General features: G+C 52.7%; 1 protein-coding gene across 2 annotated transcripts in view; it reads left to right on the forward strand.

The window, feature by feature from the left end:
• Positions 1-23,578, forward strand: part of ACAN (aggrecan) — a 76,206-nt gene that overhangs the window by 44,617 nt on the left and 8,011 nt on the right. Inside the window, exons 10-13 of one of the 2 annotated variants that reach the window (XM_029064290.1) lie at positions 1,451-1,744; positions 2,964-3,167; positions 3,706-6,942; positions 21,060-21,173. In XM_029064290.1, the coding sequence (XP_028920123.1) occupies positions 1,451-1,744; positions 2,964-3,167; positions 3,706-6,942; positions 21,060-21,173 (3,849 nt within the window). The remainder of the gene's footprint in view (positions 1-1,450; positions 1,745-2,963; positions 3,168-3,705; positions 6,943-21,059; positions 21,174-23,578) is intronic. The other variant, XM_029064291.1, reaches the window with a different exon arrangement.

The following is a 23,578-nucleotide window of genomic DNA, read 5'->3' on the forward strand; positions in this document are numbered from 1 at the left end:
CTCTGGGCTGGACATGCTGGACTGGACATTTGTGCTGGGCATTCAGGGCTAGACACTCTGGGCTGAGTATTTTGTGCTGGGTGTTCTGTGCTAGGCACTTTCTGCTGGGTGCTCTCTGCTGGGGCTCTGTATTGGACTTTCTGTGCTGGGCGCTCTGTGCTAGGCAGTTTCTTCTGGGTGCTCTCTGCTGGGGCTCTGTATTGGACATTCCGTGCCGGGTTCTATGTGCTGAGTGCTCTCTGCTGGGCACTCTGTATTGGGTATTCTATGCTAAATTGCTCTGTGCTGGGCATTCCGGGCAGGATACTCTTGTGCTGGACACGGTGCTGGGTGCTCTGTGTTAGGCATTCTGTGTTCAGGAGTTGGGTGTTCTGCGCTGGACACTCTGTGCTAGACTCCTGCGCTGGGCATTCTCTGCTGGTGCTTTGCGCTGAGCACTCTGGCTGCGATCTTTGGTCTGGGTGCTCCATGCAGGGTGGTGGGAGGTGCCTAGGTGGGTAGAGGTTCTTTTCAGGCCACTGCATAGCCAGGCACACACGTACACCCACATACAAACTCACACGTGAACGTGCCCAACCATACGCTACACGTACTCACACCCATGCCCACACACATACATGTTCACACATCAACCATGGAACTGGCCGTTGGAAGCCTTGACACCTCTAGGTTTGACATTTCAACATCCTCACATCTCTGGACTTGCCGTTCTAGTAACAATGGTAATGATTACACTGATAATTTAGATTTTGAGCCGCTTTAGATTCTGAGAGCATCGAAGCTCTCTGCAGAGGTAGAGTAGCGGCTTTTCTTTCCAATAAACCGGCTTTGACCGTGCATCTGGCCAGGGGATGTCATTAGTCATAATGACAATAACGCTGCCATACAAAGTCACTGCAGATTTTAACTATAAAGCTACATAATCCACCCTGGGGCCTCTTTGGGTGCAAATGAGCCCTGGCCCTGGGGTTATGGGTGAGGTGAAGGGGTGAATAAGGGAGGGGTGTTTTGAGGAGTCATTTTATAGAATGTTTTATTTCTGAGAGAATGTGTGTATCAATGTATGCATATGCATCATTGTGTGTGACTGTAGGAGGACTTGTTTATGTGTGTGTGTGTGTGTGTGTGTGTATGTAGAAGCATGTGAGTTTGTGTAGGTATGTGTATGAATGTGTAGAAGCTTGTGAGTGTGTGTGTGTGTGTACATACGTGTGTGATACGGGTACAGGTTTGTGTGTGGGCATATGTGTGAATATGTGTGGTATATGTGTGTGCATGTGTGAGTATGTATGTGGGTACGTGTGTGAGTGGCTGTGTGTGTGTGACTGTGTGTGTGTGTCTGTGGGAGGGAGGGCAGTATGCTAGGGACCACTCTGCATAGCCCAGGTACCCGGTGCCAGGGGCGGGGAACTCACCAGCTGTCTGTCTCTACCCACTCCGGTCCCCCCAGGTGAGGTGTTTCTTGCCACCCGCCCCGAGCAGTTCACCTTCCCGGAAGCCCTGGCCTACTGCAAAGAGCACAACGCCACCCTGGCCTCCACGGGGCACCTCTACGCCGCTTGGCGCCAGGGTCTGGACCAGTGCCAGGCGGGCTGGCTGGCCGACGGCAGCGTCCGCTACCCCATCGTCACCCCTCGTCCCGCCTGTGGGGGAGACGAGCCCGGCGTCAGGACGGTCTACCTGCACCCCAACCAGACGGGACTGCCCCACCCCCTGTCCCGCTACCAAGCCTTCTGCTTCCGAGGTACACGGCCGGCCCTGCCCCCCCCTTCATCTCCTCCCACCCTTTCACCTGACAGCCAACCGGGCACGGCCCTGGGGGAAAGTCTGGCCTGAAACCCTCCCTTCCCCACCTCTCCCCACAGTGGGAGTCCCTCTCAGCAACCCTCCAGGACCCCGGCACCAGCTCTGGACCCACAGTCAATCAATCAATCGATTAAGGGTATTTATTGAATGCTTACTGTGTGCAGAGCATTGGACTAAGCGCTTGGGAGAGTGCAATACAAGGGTCCTACCCTCCTTCCCCTTTTCTCATTTGGTTTGACCTCCCCTCTCTCGGTGGAGGCTACAGCTGTCTCTCGTGGTCCCTGGGAAGCAGAACTGATCCCCAAGGCTGGCTCCCAGGAGGACCCCGGGACATAGGTCCAGGATGCTTAGGGTCCAAGCTAGCGGGAAGAGGATAACATCAGGGAAGTCCCCAGAAGAACCAGGGGACTTCATTCATTCCATCATATTTGGCCAAGGAACAGGAAGGACTCCCAAAAACTCAGGCCCCAAGGACACACATCTTCTCCCACTAAACTGGAACTCCCTTCTGTTTTCCCCAAGGACCTAATACAGTGCTCTGCACACAGTAGACCCTTAATACAGTGTCCTGCACACAGTAGGTAACCAGTACTGCCCTCTGCACACAATAAGTATTCAGAACTTCACTCTGCACAAGGGAAATGCTTATTATGGTGCTTTAGACCCAGTTGATATTCAATACATGGTCCTGAAGATCGACTAGGGTGAGGGAAGGAAGAGGGAAGGAAGGGGATGGGAAGTGGGGGTGGGAGGAGAGGGAGGATGGAGAGGAAGAAGAGGAGGAGGAGAGGGGAAGAAGGGAGGGATGAAAGGAATGAAGAGGAGGAGAAGGAATAGAAGAGGAAGGCAAGGAGAAAGAGGAGGAAGAGGAGGGAGAAGAGGAAGAGGAGGGAGAAGAGGAAGAGGAGGAGGGAGAAGAGCAGGAGGAGAGCGGAAGAAGGACGGGCTGAAAGGAATGAGAAGGTGGAGGAGGAGAAGGAAAAGGAGAGTGGGGAAGTAGAAGGAGAGGAAAAGAAGGAGGAAAAAAAGAAGGAGAAGGAAGAAGAGGAGGAGGAGGAATAAGAAAGAGAAGAAGAGAATGAGGAGTATCAGGAGAAGGAACAGGGTGAGGAGGAGCAGAAGGAGGAAGGGACCTTCACCGAGTTTCTCCATTTCAGCTGTGCCAGCTCTAGAGGAGGGTGAAGGGATCACCCCACCGTCCTACTTGGAAGAGGACCTTATCACCCCCCAGGTGTTGCCAGGAGTGGAGGGCATCCCATCGGGAGAGGAGACAACTGTGGAATTGGCCTTTACCACTGGACCGGAGAATGAGACAGAGTGGGCCCCAGAATTCTTCCCAACAGACACAACCCTACTCTCAGGTCAGCCCTTCAGAAAAGCCCTGAGCTGGAAAACCCTTTCCAACCCTGAGACAGTGAGCGGGACCCGCCCTACTCTGGGCCCTGGGAACAATTTCATCCCCACTGCCATCTTGGAGGGGGGATCGGGGAGAGGTCACAGGAGGCGGCGTGGCCCAGAGGAAAATTCCAGGGAGAGCGAGTAGACCAGTACCCTCCTTGGGGATTAAGACTGTGAGTCCCACGTGGGACAGAGACTGTGTCCAACCTGATTACCTTGTATCTACCCCATCCCTTAGAACAGTGCTTGGCACATAGTAAGCACTTAACAAATACCATAATCATTATTATTATTTTGATTATTATTATAAAGTGCTTGGGAGAGTACAATATAACAATATAACAGACCCATTCCCTGCCCACAGTGAGCTTTCAGTCTAAAGGCTCAGAGGTCCCTAGAAAAGTGCCTTATTTATAGTCCCCATTCTGGAGTCCAGTGTTTCTGACCACCTCATCAGTCCTGCCTCTGAACCCTCATCCTCTCTTTCTTCCTGTCCCTAAGTGAGTCCATCGGCCTGGCCGCCCACCAGCTCGACACCAGAAGTCAGTGGGCAGCCCTCTGCCGGTGGCGCTTCTGCCTCGGGGTCCGGCCTGGAGCCCAGCAGCGGAGAGGCCTCAGCGTCCGGAGAGGCATCGGGTGCCCCCGTGGCCAGTGGAGACGTCGTGTCGGGAGAGGCGTCCGGAGGGTTGGAAGCCAGCGGGCAGCCCTCGGGGAGCGGTGTGGGCGGGCTGCCCTCCGTAGACCTGGATTCCAGCGGCGAGCCCTCCTCGGGCATAGGGTCTGGACTACCCGGCGGGAGCGGCTTGGCTTCCGGGGACGTAGATGTCAGCGGGGAGCCCTCGGGGGTCCCGGAGCTCGGAGGGTTGCCGTCTGGGGAAGAAGGCCTTTCGGGATTAGCTTCGGGATCCGGGGACCTGGGCGGCCTGCCTTCCGGAGAGCTTGGGAGTGGCCATGCTCCAGAAGCGAGCGGTCTGCCCTCTGGAGTGAGTGGCGAACACTCTGGGGATGACTTTGGGAGCGGCCCCTCCTCTGGTCTGCCTGATTTCAGCGGGTTTCCCTCTGGGTTTCCAACTGTCTCTCTGGTGAACACCACCTTGGTTGAGATCGTCACGGCCACCGCTGCAAGTGAACTGGAGGGGCAGGGGAGGGTAGGAGAGGCGTCAGGAAGTGCCTTGGGTGAATGGGACATTAGTGGGGGGGTGACCGGCCTGGCTTCTGGAGTGGGGGCTAGTGGGCAAGGCTCAGGGCTACCCGATGGCAGTGGGGAGACATCCGGACTGTTCAGCGCCAGTGGACAGGCCTCTGGCCATCCTGATGCCAGTGGGGAAGCACCTGGTCCATTTGATCTGAGTGGCCTGCCTTCTGGACTTCCTGATGTCAGTGGAGACATATCTGGTGTCTTCTACGGCAGTGGTCAGCCATCTGGCGTGCCCGATGTCAGCGGAGAAGCATCTGGAGTCTTCTATGGAAGTGGAACGCCATCTGGTGTGCCGGAGGTCAGCGGAGAAGCATCTGGAGTCTTCTATGGCAGCGGACGGCCATCTGGAGCGGCCGATGTCAGTGGAGATGCATCTGGAGTCTTCTATGGCAGCGGACAGCCATCTGGTGTGCCCGATGTCAGTGGAGACGCATCCGGAGTCTTCTATGGCAGCGGACGGCCATCTGGTGCGCCCGATGTCAGCGGAGATGTATCCGGAGTCCTCTATGGCAGCGGACGGCCATCTGGTGTGCCCGATGTCAGTGGAGACGTATCTGGAGTCTTCTATGGCAGCGGACTGCCATCTGGTGTGCCTGATGTCAGTGGTGAAAGTTCCGGAGTCTTCTTTGGCAGTGGGCAACCCTCTGGGGTACCCGATGTCAGTGGAGAAGCATCTGGAGTCTCTTATGGCAGTGGACAGCCATCTGGTGTCCCCGATGTCAGCGGAGATGCATCTGGAGTCTTCTATGGCAGCGGACGGCCATCTGGAGTACCCGATGTCAGTGGAGACGTATCCGGAGTCTTCTATGGCAGCGGACAGCCGTCTGGTGTGCCTGATATCAGTGGTGAAAGTTCCGGAGTCTTCTTTGGCAGTGGGCAACCCTCTGAGGTACCCGATGTCAGTGGAGAAGCATCTGGCATGTTCTATGGCAGTGGGCAGCCAACTGGCATACCTAATCTTGACGAAGAGTCACCTGGAGTTCTGGATCACAGCGGACAATCGTCCGGGGTGCCTGAGGTCAGTGGGGAAACTGACCTCAGTGGAGAAACTTCCAAAGTCATCTATGGCAGCGGGCGGCCATCTGGGGTGGTGCCCGATCTCAGTGGTGAAGCATCTGGAGTGTTTGATCCCAGTGGACAGCCAACCAGGGTTCCCGGTGCCAGCGGGGTGGGTGATATCAGTGGACTGAGCTCTGGCCCCGTGGAGGGGAGTGGAGAGGCTTCTGGCATCACCTTTATTGACACCAGTTTGGTCGAAGTGACTCCTACTTCGTTTCGGGAAAAAGAAGAAGGTTTAGGGTCCGTGGAAGTCAGCGGATTTCCCTCCGGAGACGTAGAGCTCTCAGGAGGCCCCTCTGGAGCAGGCGACATTAGTGGACAATCTCCCGAAACCCTGGAATTTAGTGGACTGACCTCAGGAGCTCCAGAATCGAGCGGGAGGCCCGGCGAGGTCAGCGGGGAGCCCTCAGGAGTCGAGCTGGGGAGCGGCCTGCTATCTGGGGGGTATGACCCTAGTGCACTTGTCACCGGTCTTCCTACCATCTCCCTAGTGGACAGCACGCCGGTGGAAGCTGTGACCCAGGCTTCCCCAGCCCAAGAGGCCGGAGGAGAGTCATCGGGGGTTTGGGAAATCAGTGCTACCCTCTCAGGAGAGAGGGAGAGCTCTGGAGAACAGTCTGGGGTCACGGGGTCAGGTGTGGCAGGGCCCAGCGGGGAGCCTCCCAGTGGGCCACATTTCAGCGGGGACTTTTCTGGCATCACCGACGTGAGCGGAGAAACTTCTGCCACCACTAGCGCTAGCGGGGCAGGCTCAGGTTTTCCCGACCTCACCTTGGTCACTGCAGACGTCACGGAGTCAGGGGCCGCCCCGACCGTTTCCCAGGAGCTCTGGGGAGGCCCCCCAGTCACCCGCTCCCCGCTCTTTGATTCCAGTGGACAGGACTCTGCATCTGGCCTGGCAAGTGGGGAGACGCCCACGTTCCCTGAAATCGGGACATCAACCACTCCAGAGCCTGGGGTGGAAGCCTCCGGCCTTCCCGAGGAGAGTGGAGACACGTCGGGTCTGCCCAGCATCAGCGGAGAGACTCCGTCGGCTTCGGACCCAAGAGGACAGACCTCAGCTTCCCCGTGGGGGAGCGGAGAAACCTCCACAGCTACGGTGCCCGAGGAGAGCGGAGAGCCAACCTCCGCCTATGAAGTCAGCGGGGAGACCAGCAATGTAGGCCTGGAGTCGTCGGGGGGATCCGGGTCCAGTGGGGCCCCTGAAGTGAGCAGCGAGGTCCCCACTGGGTCCTCCCCAGTTGCCTCAGGGGCCGGACCAGATCAGGCCGTCAGCAGCGGTGTTCCAGAGGCTGAAATGGGGCCCCCGACCCAGGGTCCTGAAGAGCCTCATTTGGAAGTCGAGGCCTCCACGGCCTTGGCCTCGGGAGAAGAGACTGACCAAGCTGAGCCTTTGGAAAGTGGAGCAGTTACGACCCCCACAGACACTTCTGCCCCATCCCGGGTGGAAGACACAGATGAAGCAGAATCCACTGATGGAGGTATTGTGAAAACTACTCCTATTAATCCTTTGTGCCAACCAGGAAAGATCCAAGTCCAGCGGAGAGCTGGGAGGAAAGGAGACAAGTTGTGAGTCCCCAACCCTACTGAGCACAAGAAGTGGAGTGCGGGGTTGGGGAGGTGGGGGGAGGGGGCAGGGGGCAGATGGTACTAGCATCTGTGCAGTCTAATCCAAGCTCCACCACCTGCATGCTGGGTGACCATGGGCAAATCACTTCACTTCTGTGTGCTTCAGTCCACTCATCTGCAAAATGGGGATTAGATACCTGTTCTCCTTCCGACTTCATTCATTCATTCATTCATTCAGTCGTATTTACTGAGTGCTTACCGTGTGCAGAGCACTGTACTAAGTGCTTGGGATAGTACAGTACAAAAACAGACACAGTCCCTGCCCACGAGCTAACAGTCTAGAGAGGGAGAGAGACATTCATATAAATAAATAAGTTACAGATAGAATGAACGAGACAAGGGGGTCAGGGTGGGATGAGAGAGAGAGCGCTAAGAGAAACGGGCAGGGTAAGAGGGATCGCTAAGCGAGGGACGGGGTAGGGTGGGACGAGAGAGAGTGCTAAGCAATACTGGGGCTGGGTGAGAGGTAGCGCTAAGGGAGACAAAGGGTGAGTAGGGCCAGCGAGCGCAGAGAGTTGAGGATCCGGATGAGATCTGGGGACAATCGGCGAGGGCGGGTCAGAATGTGGAGCAGGGGGTGGGGCAGACAGGGACCAAAGAACTGCACCCCCACCTCACCCCCACTTCCCTGCCTGCTCACTCCCTCCCCCACCGCCCCCCACATTGCCCCCCCGCCCCAGTCTATCAATCTATGTGTGCAGAGCCCTGTACGAGGCCCAGCCCCACCTCTGTGCCTGCACTCCCCCCACCCTGGAGTCCCCGAGAGTTGGATGGATTCCCCACCCAGCTCTCCGCCTGCTGCCCCATCTCCAGCGCCCTGTGGGCATGATGATGATGATGTCATTTGTTAAGCACTTACTATGTGTCAGGCACTGTACTAAGCACTGGGGTAGATACGAGCAAATCGGATTTGACACAGTCCCTGCCCCGTGCTCCAGGCAGTGTGGGCACAGTGCCAGCTGGGCGCTCGGCGCTTGGCCCCCCAAGGAAGTGGTGGCAATGAAGCCCCTTCCTGCCTCCAGTTTGTGCCCTAGCCCAGATAAGGATCAGAGCGGGAGACCAGGACTGGGAGCCTAGTGGGGCCAGATCGAGGAGCGACCACCCCGGGGGTCGAGGAGCTGAGGAAGGGGGTGATCCCCATCCAGCCTCTCCTGCCAATCCGGGTTTAACTCTGGAACCAGCTCTGACCCAGGGTTGGTTTTGTGCTTTGGCTCCTTTCTGGCCAGATCGAGCTGGACGCCCCCTACCACCCACCTCCCCCAATCCCCGGGAAATGAGCAAAGTGCTTGGAGGGCAGCAAGGGAGGGAAAGAGGGGAAGATGAGAAAAGAGATTGGTGCAGAGTAGTGACGGAGAGAGTCGCACTCCTGAGAGCCTAGATCACTCCAAGTTAGGAGCCCAGAATTGGAGTTGAAGGTCGCTGGTGGTGACCAGCTGTCCTGCTGGTGAGGGAGGTCTGCCTTGGGACTAGTAACGGAAAGTGGTTTATATTGGGAAGGGCGGGGTGGGGTGGGGAGAAGAGAGCAGACTCTGAAGTGACAGCGGGAAGTCTTAAATGAGAATTCTGGGTCGAAAGATCACCATGGCCCCAAGATCCCAAGATGGCCAAGATAGGCCCTTTCCTCTTCATCCAAACCACTACCATGGTAGTACAGTCATTCATCTTGTCTCAAGTGGATTACTGCATCAGCCTCCTTTCTGATCTACCAACCTCCTGCCTCTGCCCACTTCTCTCCATACTTCTTACCACTGTCCAGATTATCTTTCTACAGAAACGTGCTGGGCATGTCACCCCCTTCCTCAAAAATCTCCAGTGGTTGCCTATCAACCTCTGATTCAAACAAAAATTCCTCACTATTGGCTTTAAAGCACTCTATCACTGTGCCCCCTCTTACTACCTCCCTTCTCTCCTTCTACCACCCAGACTGCACACTCCACTCTTCTGGTGCTAACCTTCTCACTTTGCCTCAATCTCTCCTACCTCTGGCCTACATTGTGCTCCCTCCTCAAATCTGTCAAGCAATCACTCTTCCCCTCTTCAAAGCCCAATGACGGCACACCTCCTCCAAGAGGCCTTCCCAGACTAAGCCCCCTTTTCCTCAGTTCCCCCTCCCTTCTATGCCACCTCAATTTATTCCCTTTGCTCTTCTCCCGCTCCCTGCCCCATAGTACTTATGTATATACATATATATATGTATATATATATATATACCTTTTATTCTATTTATTTATATTGAGTCCTGTTTACTTGTTTGGATGTCTGCCTCCCCTCCCCTAGACTGTAAGCCCATTGTGGGCAGGGATTGTCTCTCTTTATAGCTGTATTGTACTTTCCAAGCGCTTAGAACAGTGCTCTGCACACAGTAAGCGCTGAGTAAATATGATTGAATGATTGAATGAATAATTTTTGCCAGAACGTGTGTGTGTGTGTGTGTGTGTGTGTTATGGAGGAAGATCTGCAACTATACTGAAGAACTCAAAACTGGGTGAGGGCAGTGGTAAAATGAGAAGTCGGTCCTGGGTAGGAAGAAGAGATCTCTCTGCTTGATGTAATAGAAAGAAAAGAAAAAAAGGCAAAATAAGCAATTCCATCCTCAGATCCATCCTTTATTCATCCCTCCCTGAGCCCCACAGCACTTATGTACGTATCGGTAATTTATTTATTTATATTGTTGTCTGCCTCCCGCTTTAGGCTGTAAGGTCCTTGTGGGCTCTGCACACGGTAAGTGCTCAATAAATGTGACTGATCGATTGAATCCTGGGATGGGAGTTGGAGCAGGGAAGGAGGGAGAGAGAGCACACAGTTTTAAGAGGGCTGGGAAAGAGAATGAGCTCCATACTGGGTTTTTTGGAAGCCACTGAGAGAACTGTGACTCTGTGAGTACCATCCCAAGTATGATACCCAAGCTATGGTTAGTCGTCTATGGTTAGACGACTCGACAACGTAAGACGACTTGCCTCGGTACCACCCCAAGCTCTCTGTCCTGAGCTAGTACAGAGTGTTATCAATTAATCAGTGATAATTATTGAGCGCTTACTGTGTGCAGAGCCTGTACGAAGCACTTGGAAGAGTACACCACAGTAGAGTTGGTAGACGTGTTCCCTGCCCACAGCGAGAAGCAGCATGGCCTAGTGAATAGAACACAGTCCTGCAAGTCAGAAGGACCTGGGCTGAAATCCTGGCTCTGCCACTTTTCTGCTGTGTAACTTGGGCAAGTCCCTGAACTTCTCTGCCTCAGTTCTCTCGTTTGTAAAATAGGGATCAAGACTGTGAGTTTCATGTGGGACATGGACTGAGTCCAACCTGATTATCATGAATTTATCTCAGCACTTAGTACTCTGCCTGGCACATACTGCCAGTCACTCGTAAGGAGCGGCACAGCTTAGTAATAATAAAGAGTAATGACGGCTTGGAGATTACAAAAACAAAGGAACTTTGAAGAGGGTACAAAGGGACAGAGGGAGAACTCAGAATCGGACATGAGAGCCCAGAGAAAGAGCTTCCAACTGGTGCTGAGGGAAGTGAGGGAGGTCATCTCACGATGGGAAAGGGAGGTAGCTTCAATCTGATGCCACAGAAAAGGGTGAGGCGAAAAGACAGAAAACCTCTCCCGAGAGCGATGAGACACACTGCTGAACAGAGGAAGGTTCGTATTGGACTCTGGGAGAAACAGAGTGAGGTCTCTATTGAGGGAGATGGGAAAATGAAAAACATCTTGGATTTGTGTGTGATGGGACTAGGAGAGGGTTTGGTGGGAAGAGCTTAGGTGTCCAGTTGCCCATTTTGAGTTCAGAGGCAAAGTGATTACTGGGCAGGTAAGGAAGAAGCAGGTCTTGTCTTATGTTGCCGAGTCGTCTCTAACCCATAGCAACTTCATGGACACATCTTTCCCAGAGCGCCCCACTCTCCATCCGTATTCATCCTGGTAGTGAATCCATAGAGTTTTCTTGGTAAAAATACAGAAGTAGCTTACCATTAACTCCTTCAGCGCAGTAAACTCGGTCTCCGCCCTTGACTCTCTCCCATGCCGCTTCTGCCCAGCACAGGTGAGTTTTGACTTGTAGCAGATTGCCTTCCACTCATTAGCCACTGCCCAAGCTCGGAATGGAATGGGTAGGCCTCTGCTTGACTCTCCCTCCCGTTGCTGAGACTGGAAGAGAACTGGAAAGACTGCGAGTTCCATGTGGGAACCGATTATTTTGTTAATAATCTTGTTAATTTTATCCGATCACCCAGTGCTTAGTACAGTGCTTGGCACATAGTAAGCAGTTAACAAATATCACAATTACTACTATTATTAATATTATTATCATTCAGTGATGTCAGGAGTAGAGGGTTCTTTTAGAACTTTCCTGTCATCATCATCATCATTGATGGCATTTATTGATCACTTACTATGTCCAGAGCACTGTACTAAGCACTTTGGACAATTCAATCCAACAGAGTTGGCAGACATGATCCCTGCCCACAAGAAAATTACTGAGCTTGCCCTAAGTCAGGATTTTTCTCTGAGGGTGAATGTTTATTGACCATACGTCCGCTGTCTCTGAAAAAGGTGAAGTCTTTGCCAGTGTTCATTCATTCAGTGGTATTTATTGAGCACTTACAATGTGCAGAGCACTGTACTAAGCAGTTGGAATGTACAATTCGGCAAGAGATTCCATCCCCCTACCCTCCAAATCCAGAATACCACCATATATCCTAATGGGGCCACTGGCTTCTGCTGCTTTTTCCACACCCTTTTTCCAGAGGGTGTCTCCCCATGAGGTGAAGGCACTGGATGTAGTCTGGGCAGGTGGGCGAATGGTCTATTTGACACTCTGCATCTATCTTTTCCGTTTCTCCCTTCCCTCTTTAGAAAAGGAAACAGTTAAATTTTATATGTTCCATTTGTTCTTTCTGCCTTCAGGATGGGGCCAGCAATTTTGTTGGCCTTTTTATCCCAGAGGAAGTATTTCTCCATCTGCCCTAAACAATAGGATAGGAGAGTGTGAATTCTTCCCTTTGGGGAGGGTGGGGGGGGACACAGGTCAGGGGGTCTGTTCACTTTAAAGACTAATTAACCCTCAGGAATGTTCATCTATCTGATAGCTTTGGTTCCATTCACACTTTCTCTTCCTGAGTGATGGAACATTTCCTGTTGTCTCCCTTACCCTCTTCCTTCACTCCTTCCTCCTCTTTTTTATATGGTATTTGTTAAGCCCTTACTTTGGTCCAGGCACTGTACTAATCACTGGGGTAGAGAGGAGCTAATCAGTCGGTGTCCCGTGTGAGGCTCACAGTATTCATCTCCATTATACAGATGAGGGAACTGAGGCCCAGAGAACTTAAGTAACTTGCCCAACGTCACACAGCAGACAAGTGGCAGAGCGGGGTTAGAATCCAGGTCCTTCTGAGCCCTGGGCTTGTGCTTTACCCAGGAGACCATGCTGCTACAGCTATAGCAGAGAGGTAGAAGGAAAAGACCTAAGGACAAAAAGATGCCAACCAAATTAGAGACGCTTAGGATGGGCAAGAAACCAGGGACTGTCTGTTAGTCAATGGAGAGGACGACTTCAGTGTCCCCAGGTGGACTCTGGAGCTGTCAAATTTGTCAGAAGAAACTTGACAAACACTCCTGGAGGCTTCCAATTGGCCCAAATCGAAGGGAGACATCAGAGGCGGGGAAAATGTCACAATTCCAAGCTGAATTTCCTGCCAAAATCAGATAGGAAAGAGTTCAACAGGACTGGATTCCGGGATCACAATGTGTCTTCCATTTTCCACTCCTCCTGGCCTACATTTCCAAGGATGCTCTCCCCCTTGGACACCCTGGACATATCTATATATAAACTAGGGAAAACCAATCCAGTCCACCCTGACTGTTCCAGAGATGCTAGCAATAGGCCAGCGGTGTGGCCTAGCTGAAAGAAAATGGGACTGGATGTCAGTGGACCCGGGTTCTAATCTTTGCTCCACCACGTGCCTGCTCTGTAGCCATGGGTAAGTCACTTAACTTCTCAAGGCCTCAGTTTTCTCATCTGTAAAATGGAGATTCAAAACCTGTTCTCCATCCCCTTTAAACTGTGAGCCCCATGGAGGACAGGGATTATGCCTGATCCTATGGTCTTGTATCTACTTCACCACTTATTTCAGTATTTGGCACAGAAAAAGTGCAGAAAAAAATACCATAATTACTGTTTATATCCCCACAGCTCTTAGGCGGAAACTGGCAGCAAGCTTCTTGGTTAGCATTTCTAAAGCTTGAGGAGATGGGTGGGTGTCCTTAGCCCTGTTTTACAAGTGAAGCCCAGAGAGGTGAGCCCCTTTTCCTCTGCCAGCCAGCGAGTGAGTTTTTGCAGAACCAGAGCTGTTGCTAAGTCTTCAGATCCCTAAGTCTGGGGGGATCATAACCCATGCAGGGCAGGAAAGAGATGGAAATGAAGGGCTAAATGGAGGGATCAAAGCATGAATGAATGGTAAATTTTGGGATTCCAGTTCCAGGGTCAGGAAATCAATGTCGGGGCCTCTCTGAGGAAGAAGCTGGCAAAGCCAGGGTCAATCTGTCTGTCTGCCTGTCTGTTTGTGTTTCAGTTCAGACCCAGGAAAGAACCCTAGTACCTTGGGGCCAGCTATGGGGAGCCAAGTGTCTTTCCCAAGCCAGCAGGAAACTCCACACAGCCAATATGCTAAACCCAGACCATTTTCTATGCCCACCAAGGTAGCTCAAGGAAATTCATTCATTCAATAGCATTTATTGAGCGCTTACTATGTGCAGAGCACTGTACTAAGCGCTTGGAATGTACAATTTGGCAACAGATAGCGACAATCCCTGCCCACTGACGGGCTTACAGACTAATCGGGGGAGACAGACAGACAAAAACAATAGCAATAAATAGAATCAAGGAGATGCTCATCTCATTAACAAAATAAATAGGGTAATAAAAATATATACAAATGAGCAGACGAGCACAGTGCTGAGGGGAGGGGAAGGGAGAGGGGGAGGAGCAGAGGGAAAGTGGGGGAAAAGGGGCCTTAGCTGAGGAGAGGTGAAGGGGGGGCAGAGAGGCAGCAGAGGTAGCAGAGGGAAAAGGGGAAGCTCAGTCTGGGAAGGCCTCTTGGAGGAGGTGAGCTCTCAGTAGGGCTTTGAAGAGGGGAAGAGAGTTAGTTTGGCTCTGATATCTGTCGAATGTTTACTATGTGTCAAGCACTGTTCTAAGCACTAGGGAAGATACAAAATAAGCGGGTCAGACACAGTCCCTGTTCCCCATCGGGCTCTCAGTTTAAGTAGAAGAGAGTAGGATTTAATCTCCATTTTACAGGTGAGGTAACTGAGGCACAGAGAAGTGAAGTGGCTTGTTCAAGGTCACAGAGTAGACACAGGACTAGAATCCAGCTTCTCTAACTACCAAGCCTGGGCTTTTTCCACTAGGTCATGCTACTCCTTTAAAAAGTACTGTAATTTCAAAATTACAATCTTTTAAATCAGCCTGACTAGTTAGTCATAGGCCCCATTATCCTAACTGTGTCCTAAGAGCACAGGCTCAGAATAGCTGGGGATATTCTTAGTAACTAGTAAAAACCTCTCTCAATGCGCTCTGAGGTCCAGATTGCAATTAATTGGCTGCAAAAAAAATTAATAATTACTCACCTCTTGTATGAATACCCAAGAAAGTTCCTTGATAAATGATTAATGAGCATTTTTGACACCTAAAGAAGCTTCCAATTTAACCAATTATCTTATTTCTTTGTAATTACAAGAAAAACTGTCCTTAGATATAGACTCTGATCTCTGTTTCAGATTCCTCCCTGCCACGGCTAACAAGCACCTGATGGGATGGGAATGGAAAACAGATTTGACACAGGAAGGCAGGAACAGCTGGGAATCGACCAGTTTTACATTATTTCTGGCTTGAGTTCCCCTTCCTTTTTCTCCTGCTCCAGTTCCAGGCTGGGATCCAGATGCCGCTCCATGAAGGGAGAGGTTAAATCCCAGGGGCTAGACCCCAGCCTGATGCCCCGAGAAGGCATTTTCAATGCCAACATGGCTCAAGGAGTCAGATAGGGAATCTGGTGTGGAAGTGGGGGGTGGGATCCAGAACCCCTGGGCACAGGGAAGGCTCTGAAGACTATTTCTCTGTAGACCTTCATTGTGGACCCAAGCCTAATGCCATAAACCTAGGTCGCCCTTCTTGATTCGATTTTCTTCTTCAATATTAACGTCCCACTCGGCCTTTTCAGCCATACACTCACTCTCAGTTGAATTTCAGTGAAGAGGAAGAACAATGAGTTTTGTAAATTAGTCAGCCCTCAAGGAGAATTGAGAAATCTATTCTGGGAATAGTTAGATTTGGAATGAAGACAATCACAATGTAGATGTGGATAGTGATGATAGTCCATCAATCAATCAGTGGTATTTATTGAGCACTTACTGCATGCGGAGCACTGTAGTAAGCTCTGGGGAGCGTACGATATAAGTGCGATATGGGCATGATGGTGGTGAGGATGGTGAGGATGACAACGGTGATGATGATGATGATGATGGGAGAGTCGATGGTGATATTGATGGTGATGGTGGGGATGACGGTGATAACGACAGTAGTGATGAGGATGGTGATGTTGATGCTGATGAAGCGGATGATGGTGGAAATATGTCTGCTAATTCTGTTGTACTGTCCTCTCTCAAGCACTTAGAATAGTCCTCCACACGTAGTAAGTGCTCAGTAAATATACCACTGATTGAGAATAATGAGGATGCCATCAATGACAATGTTGGTGATGATGGCGATGGGTGATAATGGTAATAATGATGGAGATGATGGAGATATTGCTGCTGATGATGATTGGGGGGATTATGGTGATAGTAATGATGATGATTGTGATAAATCAATCCATCAATCAATTGCATTTACGGAGAGCAAATCCAAGTGATGATGGAGGAGGTAACGACGAAGATTTAAGCGAGCCAATATGCAGGTGAGTTCTTTTCTGAGAAAGGGTTGATCCGCTCACTTCCTCCCACTGGAATAGCTGTGGGCAGCATTCTGATTGCTATGCATTCCCAGCACAGGAAAAAAAATGCTGTGTTTCAGGCTCCTCCTCCTCCTCCTTGTGGGATCCTGGACTGGAGCAGGGACTAGCCTAATGGAGAAATCCAGATCCAGGCCTGGTTTCAGCACTGAGACCTCGTAAGCAAAACCACATCCTCTCAGTGCCTCATCCTAAAAATGGAGAAGCCAAACCAGCCCTTTCTCTTCCTCCTCAGCCGCAGTAGCACTGACTGTGGTCTACCAAGGGCAGAGCGCTATGCTGAACACTCAGGAGAATACGGTGAAAGTGGAAAACACACATATCCACCCTTAAGAAGTTCATCACCTAATGTGGAGGACGGACACAAAATGATTTGCAGTAAGAAGGAGAAAAAGAATGGAAAGATGGGTAAAAAATTAAGTGCTTTAATAGTAGAGGTCGTAACCCAATTTGACCATCTTACTGTCTTTGTCAGGCTGATGGGAAATGAATGGAGTCATATCTAAACTGTAAGCTCATTGTGGGCAGGCAACATATCTTCCAACTCTGTTGTACTGTACTGTCCCAAGCGCTTAGTACAGTGCTCTGCACCTAGTAAGCCTTCAGTAAAGATATCTGTTCAGCTTCCTGGAAGAAGTGTCCCTGGTGAGCATCAAGCTTCATTTTCAGATGAGCTTGGCCAAAGCCCCGGATGCCTCAACGCAGGCCAGGTCAAGGTAAATGTCTCAGCCACAAGGCAAAACGAGACAGGATGGTGTGTCGGGAGCTGTGCTCACAGCATGGTGGATCCTCCCTTCAGACCCAAAATGACTTTCAAGACTCAACCCCTCTCTCTTACTCTCCGATCCCAGCCTCCGCCAGGTGTGGGCCTAGGAGGGTGGGCTAGCTAAAGGAAGCCTCTTTTCTGAGTATCTCAAGAAGCTGAGGTGTTCTTTACAGCTAGTCCCAGCAGCCCTCCCAAAGCCCACCCTGACCCCTTGTCCCTGGTCAGTTATTTCTCTATTGGCAGGCAGACTGGAGTCACTCTGCCTTCAACCAGACAGCCCTGCCCACATAATCTCTGGGCATTTCTCTCCCCCAGTCAGGCTGAATCCCTCAGCCATTCTATTTGAGGGAAGAAATGTCATCAGCAACAATGGGCCCACTCTTCTCTTAATCCTGGAGGACAGGCAGGTGAGAGGGGACTCAAGCTGCTGCCTTATGCAGAAAAGAAAACTGAGCCACGGAACTCTGGTTCAGGGACTGGCTCACCATCTCACTGCAAGCCAGGGGCCCAGATAAGATTCGAACCTATAACGTGGTCTGGGACGATTGTCTCGATCACCTGCTGAAGAAGCCAAGCCCATACTATCAGTGTTTCTTGACACTTGTGCTGTAAACTGGGTTCTGATGGATTCAGAATGAACTGCCTATTTCTCCATCTCCTCTGGTCAGGAATGTCATGGCAAAGAGAACTTGGGCTCTGGGATGTTAAGATGTAATTTCTCCTTTTTTCATCTTTCTGGCTGATTAGCATCAGTCAAGAATTCCAAAGAAACAGCAACACATGTTCTCTGCCCACAGATAATTTTTTATGGTACTTTTTTAAGCACTTACTATGTGCCAGGCACTATACTAAGCATTGGGGTTGATATAAGATAATAGGGTAGAACACGGTGTCTGTCTCAAAGAGGGCTCACAGTCTTAATTCCCATTTTTCAGATGAGGTAACTGAGGCACAGAGAAGTTAAGTGACTTGCCCAAGGTCACACAGCTGACAAGTGGCAGAACTGGGAGTTGATCCCTCATCCCATGACTCCCAGGCCCCTGCTTTTTCCATGCTTTTTTAGGCCAACCTGCTTCTCTACAGTCAAAGGGGGAGGCAGGGCCAGCACAAATGCAGTTAAATACAAAATGAAATACCTGACGCATATGGCATCAAAAATAATGTCACAAATATGTTTACTGCACTGATAGCTACGTGTGAGTAGAGCTGGAATGGATATAGCCAAGGACAAAAGGGGGTTAATCCAGGAAGGCCTCTTGGAGGAAGTGGATTTTCATTGGAATGCTGAAGAGGAGGAAGGACATTCCAGTAAGGGAAATGGTGCAAATGATGGTTCAGAGGTAAGGAATGGTAAGTGGAAGACAGGAAGAACGTTTGCTTGAACAGAGAGCTGGAACTGGTAACAGAAAGAGACCACTGGTTTGATGTAAACTGACACACTTGATGCACATTGACACACACTAAACCCATGACTCCCAATAGCCCTATCATCACCAACATCATCATCAATAACAACAAAAACAGGATTTTCTATCGTGTGCAGAACTCAGTACCGGCCACCTTGGGGACAGGCCAAACAGAGAAGAGAAGCAGCCTGGCCTAGTGGAAAGAGCCTGGGCTTGGGAGTCAGAGGACCTGGGTTCTAATCCTGACTTTGCCACTTGTCTGCTGTGTGACTTTGGGCAAGTCATTTCACCTCTCCGAGCCTCGGTGACCTCCTCCGAAAAATGAGGAGTCAGACCGGGAACCCTCTCTGGGACAGGGATTGGATCCAATCCAATTATCTTGTATCTGCCCCAGCACTTAGTGTAGATACTGACACAGAGTAAGAGCTTAATAAAATGACGTATTCTCTGCCTCCACGGAGTTTACAGCCTAACGGGGAAGACGAGCAGGCATCAGTCGACAGATCAGTCGAAGGAATGTGAGAAAAGACACATTCCCACAGACAAGTCAGACCTCCAGATGTGGCGGGCAATTACGTGATGGCCACTTCTGGCCCTCATACCTCCGTTAGACACATCTGGGGTCCCCCCGGTCCCGGCGTCCCCCGATCCGGGGGTGAGCCTACCTTCTTCCTCTCTCCCTCCCTCACTCCCCTGAACGCATCCCCCAGAGTGCTCAGATTTGGACTCCCGGTGTTTGTTTCGAGTCACCCAGGTACACACCCAGAGTGATTCCCCACCCGCCAAACCCCCGCTTTAGCTCCTTCGTATGCTTCACCCCCACTGCCACTGGCATGCTTTTCCCCCTTCCACCTAATAGACGCTAATGGATGAAGGAAAGCTTGCGCCTACCTGTTCAGGTGAGCGAGCCCCTTCCTCCCTCCCTGCCGCCAGCCTCGCAGATCGGCGCCACCTACTGCTGCTGCTCCTGCTGCTGCTGGGACTCCTAGCGCTTGCTGGGAATCCTAGTGCATGCTGGGATCTTAGTCCATCCCTCCATGCATTTGTAGTTTCGCTTTTTGAGGGGGGGTGAGGGGGAGGGTGGTGGTTGGACCGGGATTCAGAGCTTCGGTTGGAGGAAGGCCTGGCTTCTGGAACTTCAGGAGAGCTGCTCTGAGGGTGGAGTGAGACGGTTCAATCCATCGATCGATGGTATTCCTCAAGCGCTTATCGATGGTATTCCTCAAGCGCTTACTGTGTGCAGAGCCCGGTACTGAGCACTGGAAGGGAAGAAGGAGGAATGGATCTCCGCGGCCACTGAAGGCGTCACCATCACACCCACGAAGACTGTCTGGGGCCTAAGGACAGGCCCTTGATCACCAGGTTTCTTGACTTCTGCTCCGTTTGTTTTCCGGCTTGGATGGAAGACAAAAGACGCCAACAGGAGCAGGAGCCATTCCCAACATTGATTGGGCAGCGGGTAGATGGATGTCCCTGATCCGGCCCCACGGCCTGTCAGCAAATTGGAAGAGAGCCGCCCGGGTAGGCAGCCTCCACGGGCCGGTGATGAAGCAGGTTCCAAGATGGCTAACTTAGGTGACTGGGAGCCGTGGAGCAGGGAGGCGGGTCCCTTCCAGAGACACCCTTCTGGTGAGAAACTGAGTCTCTGCTTTTCTACGTCCCTGTGCTGGACGGAATCGGGGACTCCCAGAGAATGCCAACACCTTGGAGACTGCCTTGGGGTGAAGTTAAGGGCCGAATCTACAACAGAGAAGAAATCTTGGTCTGCCTTTAGGGCTTCCATGGGTCGTAGAAAGGGACAGCCAGTGTGATTCATTTTCTGTCTGGTCCGATGCCACCTTCTTAACTCTCCCAGGGGCCACCAGCCTACTGGGTCTTCTGCTTCAGTGCCAAAAAGTTCTCAGCCAGGCCTACTCTGAGTACAGAAGAACCAAGAGGTGGAGTCTACTCAAGAGGAATGGGCGAGTGGCAGAGTTAATGGACTGTCCAAACCAAGATCCCAAGAGAAAGATTGGGGAAGCCAGGACAAAAATCTTCTAGGTAATCCCCGATGACAAGCTGGGGTGTGGGCCATGTTTCTCTCCTGCCCCACCCTGGGGCTCTTTTTGTGGGGAACTGCTTAATTTAGGGTGTCCACTTTCTTCTGCATATTGAGCAGGGGGTGAGGGGACAGTGGTGAGGTTAGAGCCTATTGGATTCTGCCTTCTTGTTCTACTGTCCCTCCTTGAGAGGCCATCCAAAGTCTTGGATAGATCTTCCATTCCAGAGAAGGATGGTCCTGGTGCTTCCTGGGGGCAATTCTCAGAAATGCAGGGAATGCCTCAGCCGGAAAGGTCCACGACAACTCCAAGGCATTATCCATTAGAGGGAGTTGGCCCCCGGCTAGGGATCTGGATTCGTCCATCCCAGCATCCAGCCCTTGTCTGGAAGGCACAATGGGCTCAGCCTGAGCAACAGGGCCCACTGGTGGAAATGGAGCAGCAGGGGAAAACGCCTGTGAAAACCTGACCTCCGGGCAGGGCAACTGGACAGCACAGGACTTTGACCCCGTGAACTCCTGGGCCCAGTCCTGACGCATTTGCCTGGAGACTGGAGTCAGTGCCGCAGCAGCAGCAGCAGCAGCAGCAATGGCCGCCACCACAGTCCTTAGGGATCAAAGAGACCTGAGCCCCTTCCGCTCTCCTGCACAGCAGCAAGCCTTCTTCTCCTGGACCACCGGGGCATGGAGTTCTCCGTTCGATGGATTTGCCCGCCCGGGGTCCTAACAGCCGCCCTTGATCTCTTGCAGACACGGACGAGTGCCACTCAAGTCCCTGTCTGAATGGAGCCACCTGCCTGGACGGCATCAACTGTTTCACGTGTTTATGCCTTCCCAGCTACGGAGGGGACCTGTGCGAGATCGGTACGAGAGCACCGGCTTCAGCTAACGTTACTAATCTCTCCCCCTTGACTCCCGCCACCCCCCTTTGCCCAGTCTCGCTCTCCTTCCCTCGCCTCTGTCCCCAGCTGCCCTTGGGCTTTGGACCACAGGGCCTCACCCCTGATGGACTGCCCTCCTGCTGGCAGCAGTCCACTCTGGACAGGCATTGCTGAGCACCTCATCTTCTCCCCTGCTGTTGAGCTAGAACACCCTCTTCCTGAGGGGCCAGCGAGCACAGATGCAGGAGAGGAAGTGGGGTCCCCAGGACTGCCGATCCCTGGCACTCCCTGGAAATCACCAAGGTGGGGACACGTGTACTCAGGTCTGGTTGGAAAGTGACATTTTCTTGTGTGAGCCTCCAGGGGCAGGGTGGGGGACGATGTGCTAGGGCAGCCCCAGTGGGCCCAGCCACCCAGGGACGCATTACTGGCATTCCACCTCCTAGACTCTCCTGCAGCTGTAGGAGCCCACCCCTTCTTTCGGTGCCCATGGACAGAACAAACCCCCCAGGCTTGGTATCCCTGGGGGAGCTGAGCTCTCTGCTTTCAGTCCCAGGACTTGGGCGAGGATGGTGGCTCCTGTTCCAGGCTGCCTCACCCTCACTCTCTCCTCCAGTATCACCCTCCGATCACAGAGCTCAGGGTTGAGGGGGTGAAGCAGTCAGGCTCCTCTGAGCCCCAGGTGTCAGGAGCTGCCTGGAGTCAGCTTGTCCTTGGCTGTGGGCTGGCAAGATCCCCTCTCACAACCATGGATAGGGTTGGCTGGGAGAAAGACAATGGGAGGGGTGGGGCTGGACCATGGAACCGACAGTGACCCCTAGGAGAACCAAAAGAACTAGGACCCTCTCCTCCCTTCCCCCTCATCGAGTTCTACCCCAGCAGCCAGGACTGAGTCCCATAGACAAGCCCCGTTGTGTGCCTTGGGGCTCAGTCCATGACCACTGTTCCCTGGACCCGACCCCCTGGCATGAGGAGCCAGTGAGGTGAGAAGGTCCTGCAGGAAGCAGGCTCAGACCCCGCCAGGTCATATTCCTTGGAACCTGATGCTGTGGCTCTCCTCTGGAAAGAGGAGTAGCATCAGGAAACTTCTCCCAGGGAGGCAGGGGCACTGTCAGATGCAGGAAGGAAGGGAAAACCTACAGAGAGGGGAAATCAGTGGGAGGGAGGGAGACGACAGAGGGAGGCAGTTAAACACCAGGGGGAAGAAGGAAGGTGGACACCAATGTGAGGGAGGGAGAGAGGAAGGGAGGAAAGGAGGGAGGGAGGGGAACACCAGTGGGAAGGAGGGGGACACTGGTGACAGAGAAATGGAAACAAGTGGGTGAGCGGGAGGGGGCACTGGGAAAAGGGAAGTGAACACCCCTGGGTGAGCAGGAGGGGGCACTGGCTGAATGGTGGACACCGCTGAGTCAGAGAGGAGGGCACTAGTGAGAGGGATGGGGAAACGGTAGGAGGGAAGGGAGCAATTCTGGGAGGGAGGTGGACACCAGTGGGTGGGAGTTAAGGGGCACTGGTGGGAGATGGACATCACTGGGAGGGAGAGATGAAGGGAGGGAAGGAGAAGGGCTCTGGAGGATGGTGGACAGCAGTGGAAGGGAAGAAGAGAAGGGGCACTGGGGGGAGGTGGACACTACTGGGAGGGAGGAAGAGACTGGGCACTGGTGGGAGGTGGACACCAGTGGGAGGGTGGGAGAAGAGCTCTGATAGGAGGAAGATGGATTGGCAGGGGAGAGGAGAGGAGGGCACCAGCAGGAAGGATAAGCATCTCCTGCCTTGGCAGTGGGCTCCCAGTGGGCTCCGCCCCTCATAACGGAGACAATTCAGCAGGCTTCTCAGCCCAGACCTGAAGGTCAGGCTGAATCATGGGGCACTGTGCCCCGGCTGCGGGATGTCCACTGGACGCTTCTTCAGACACTTCCTTGGCTGTGCTGCTGGCTCTCCTCTTCCCAGCCTCACAAGGGGCAGTCTGAAGGGTCACCCTCTCCTGATTTCTGCTCCCCAACCCCTCCAAGGCCCCCCAGCCTTCCCTCCAGCCCACTCTCTGGCCCTCTCTCTGGCCTTCCCTCATACCCTCCCTCCGGCTCTCCATCTGGCCTTCCCTCAAATCCTCCCTTTGACCCTCTCTCCTGCCCTCCCTCCAGTCTTCCCTCGGACCCTCCCTCTAGTCTTCTCTCCGGCCTCCCTCCGGCCTCACTCTGGTCCTCCCTCCGGCCTTCCCTCCAACCCTTCCCCCGACTTTCCCTCCGGCCTCCCTCTGGCCCTCCCTCTGGTCTTCTCTCCAGCCCTCCCTCCAGTCCTCCATCCAGCTCCACCAGACCAGTTAGCAAGCTTCTCTTGGCAGGGCTGGGACCTGCTTGGGAACCACAGAGGTGAGCTACTGATCCTGCT

The sequence above is a fragment of the Ornithorhynchus anatinus genome, chromosome 5, assembly GCF_004115215.2.
Source record: "Ornithorhynchus anatinus isolate Pmale09 chromosome 5, mOrnAna1.pri.v4, whole genome shotgun sequence".
Classification (NCBI taxonomy): domain Eukaryota; kingdom Metazoa; phylum Chordata; class Mammalia; order Monotremata; family Ornithorhynchidae; genus Ornithorhynchus; species Ornithorhynchus anatinus.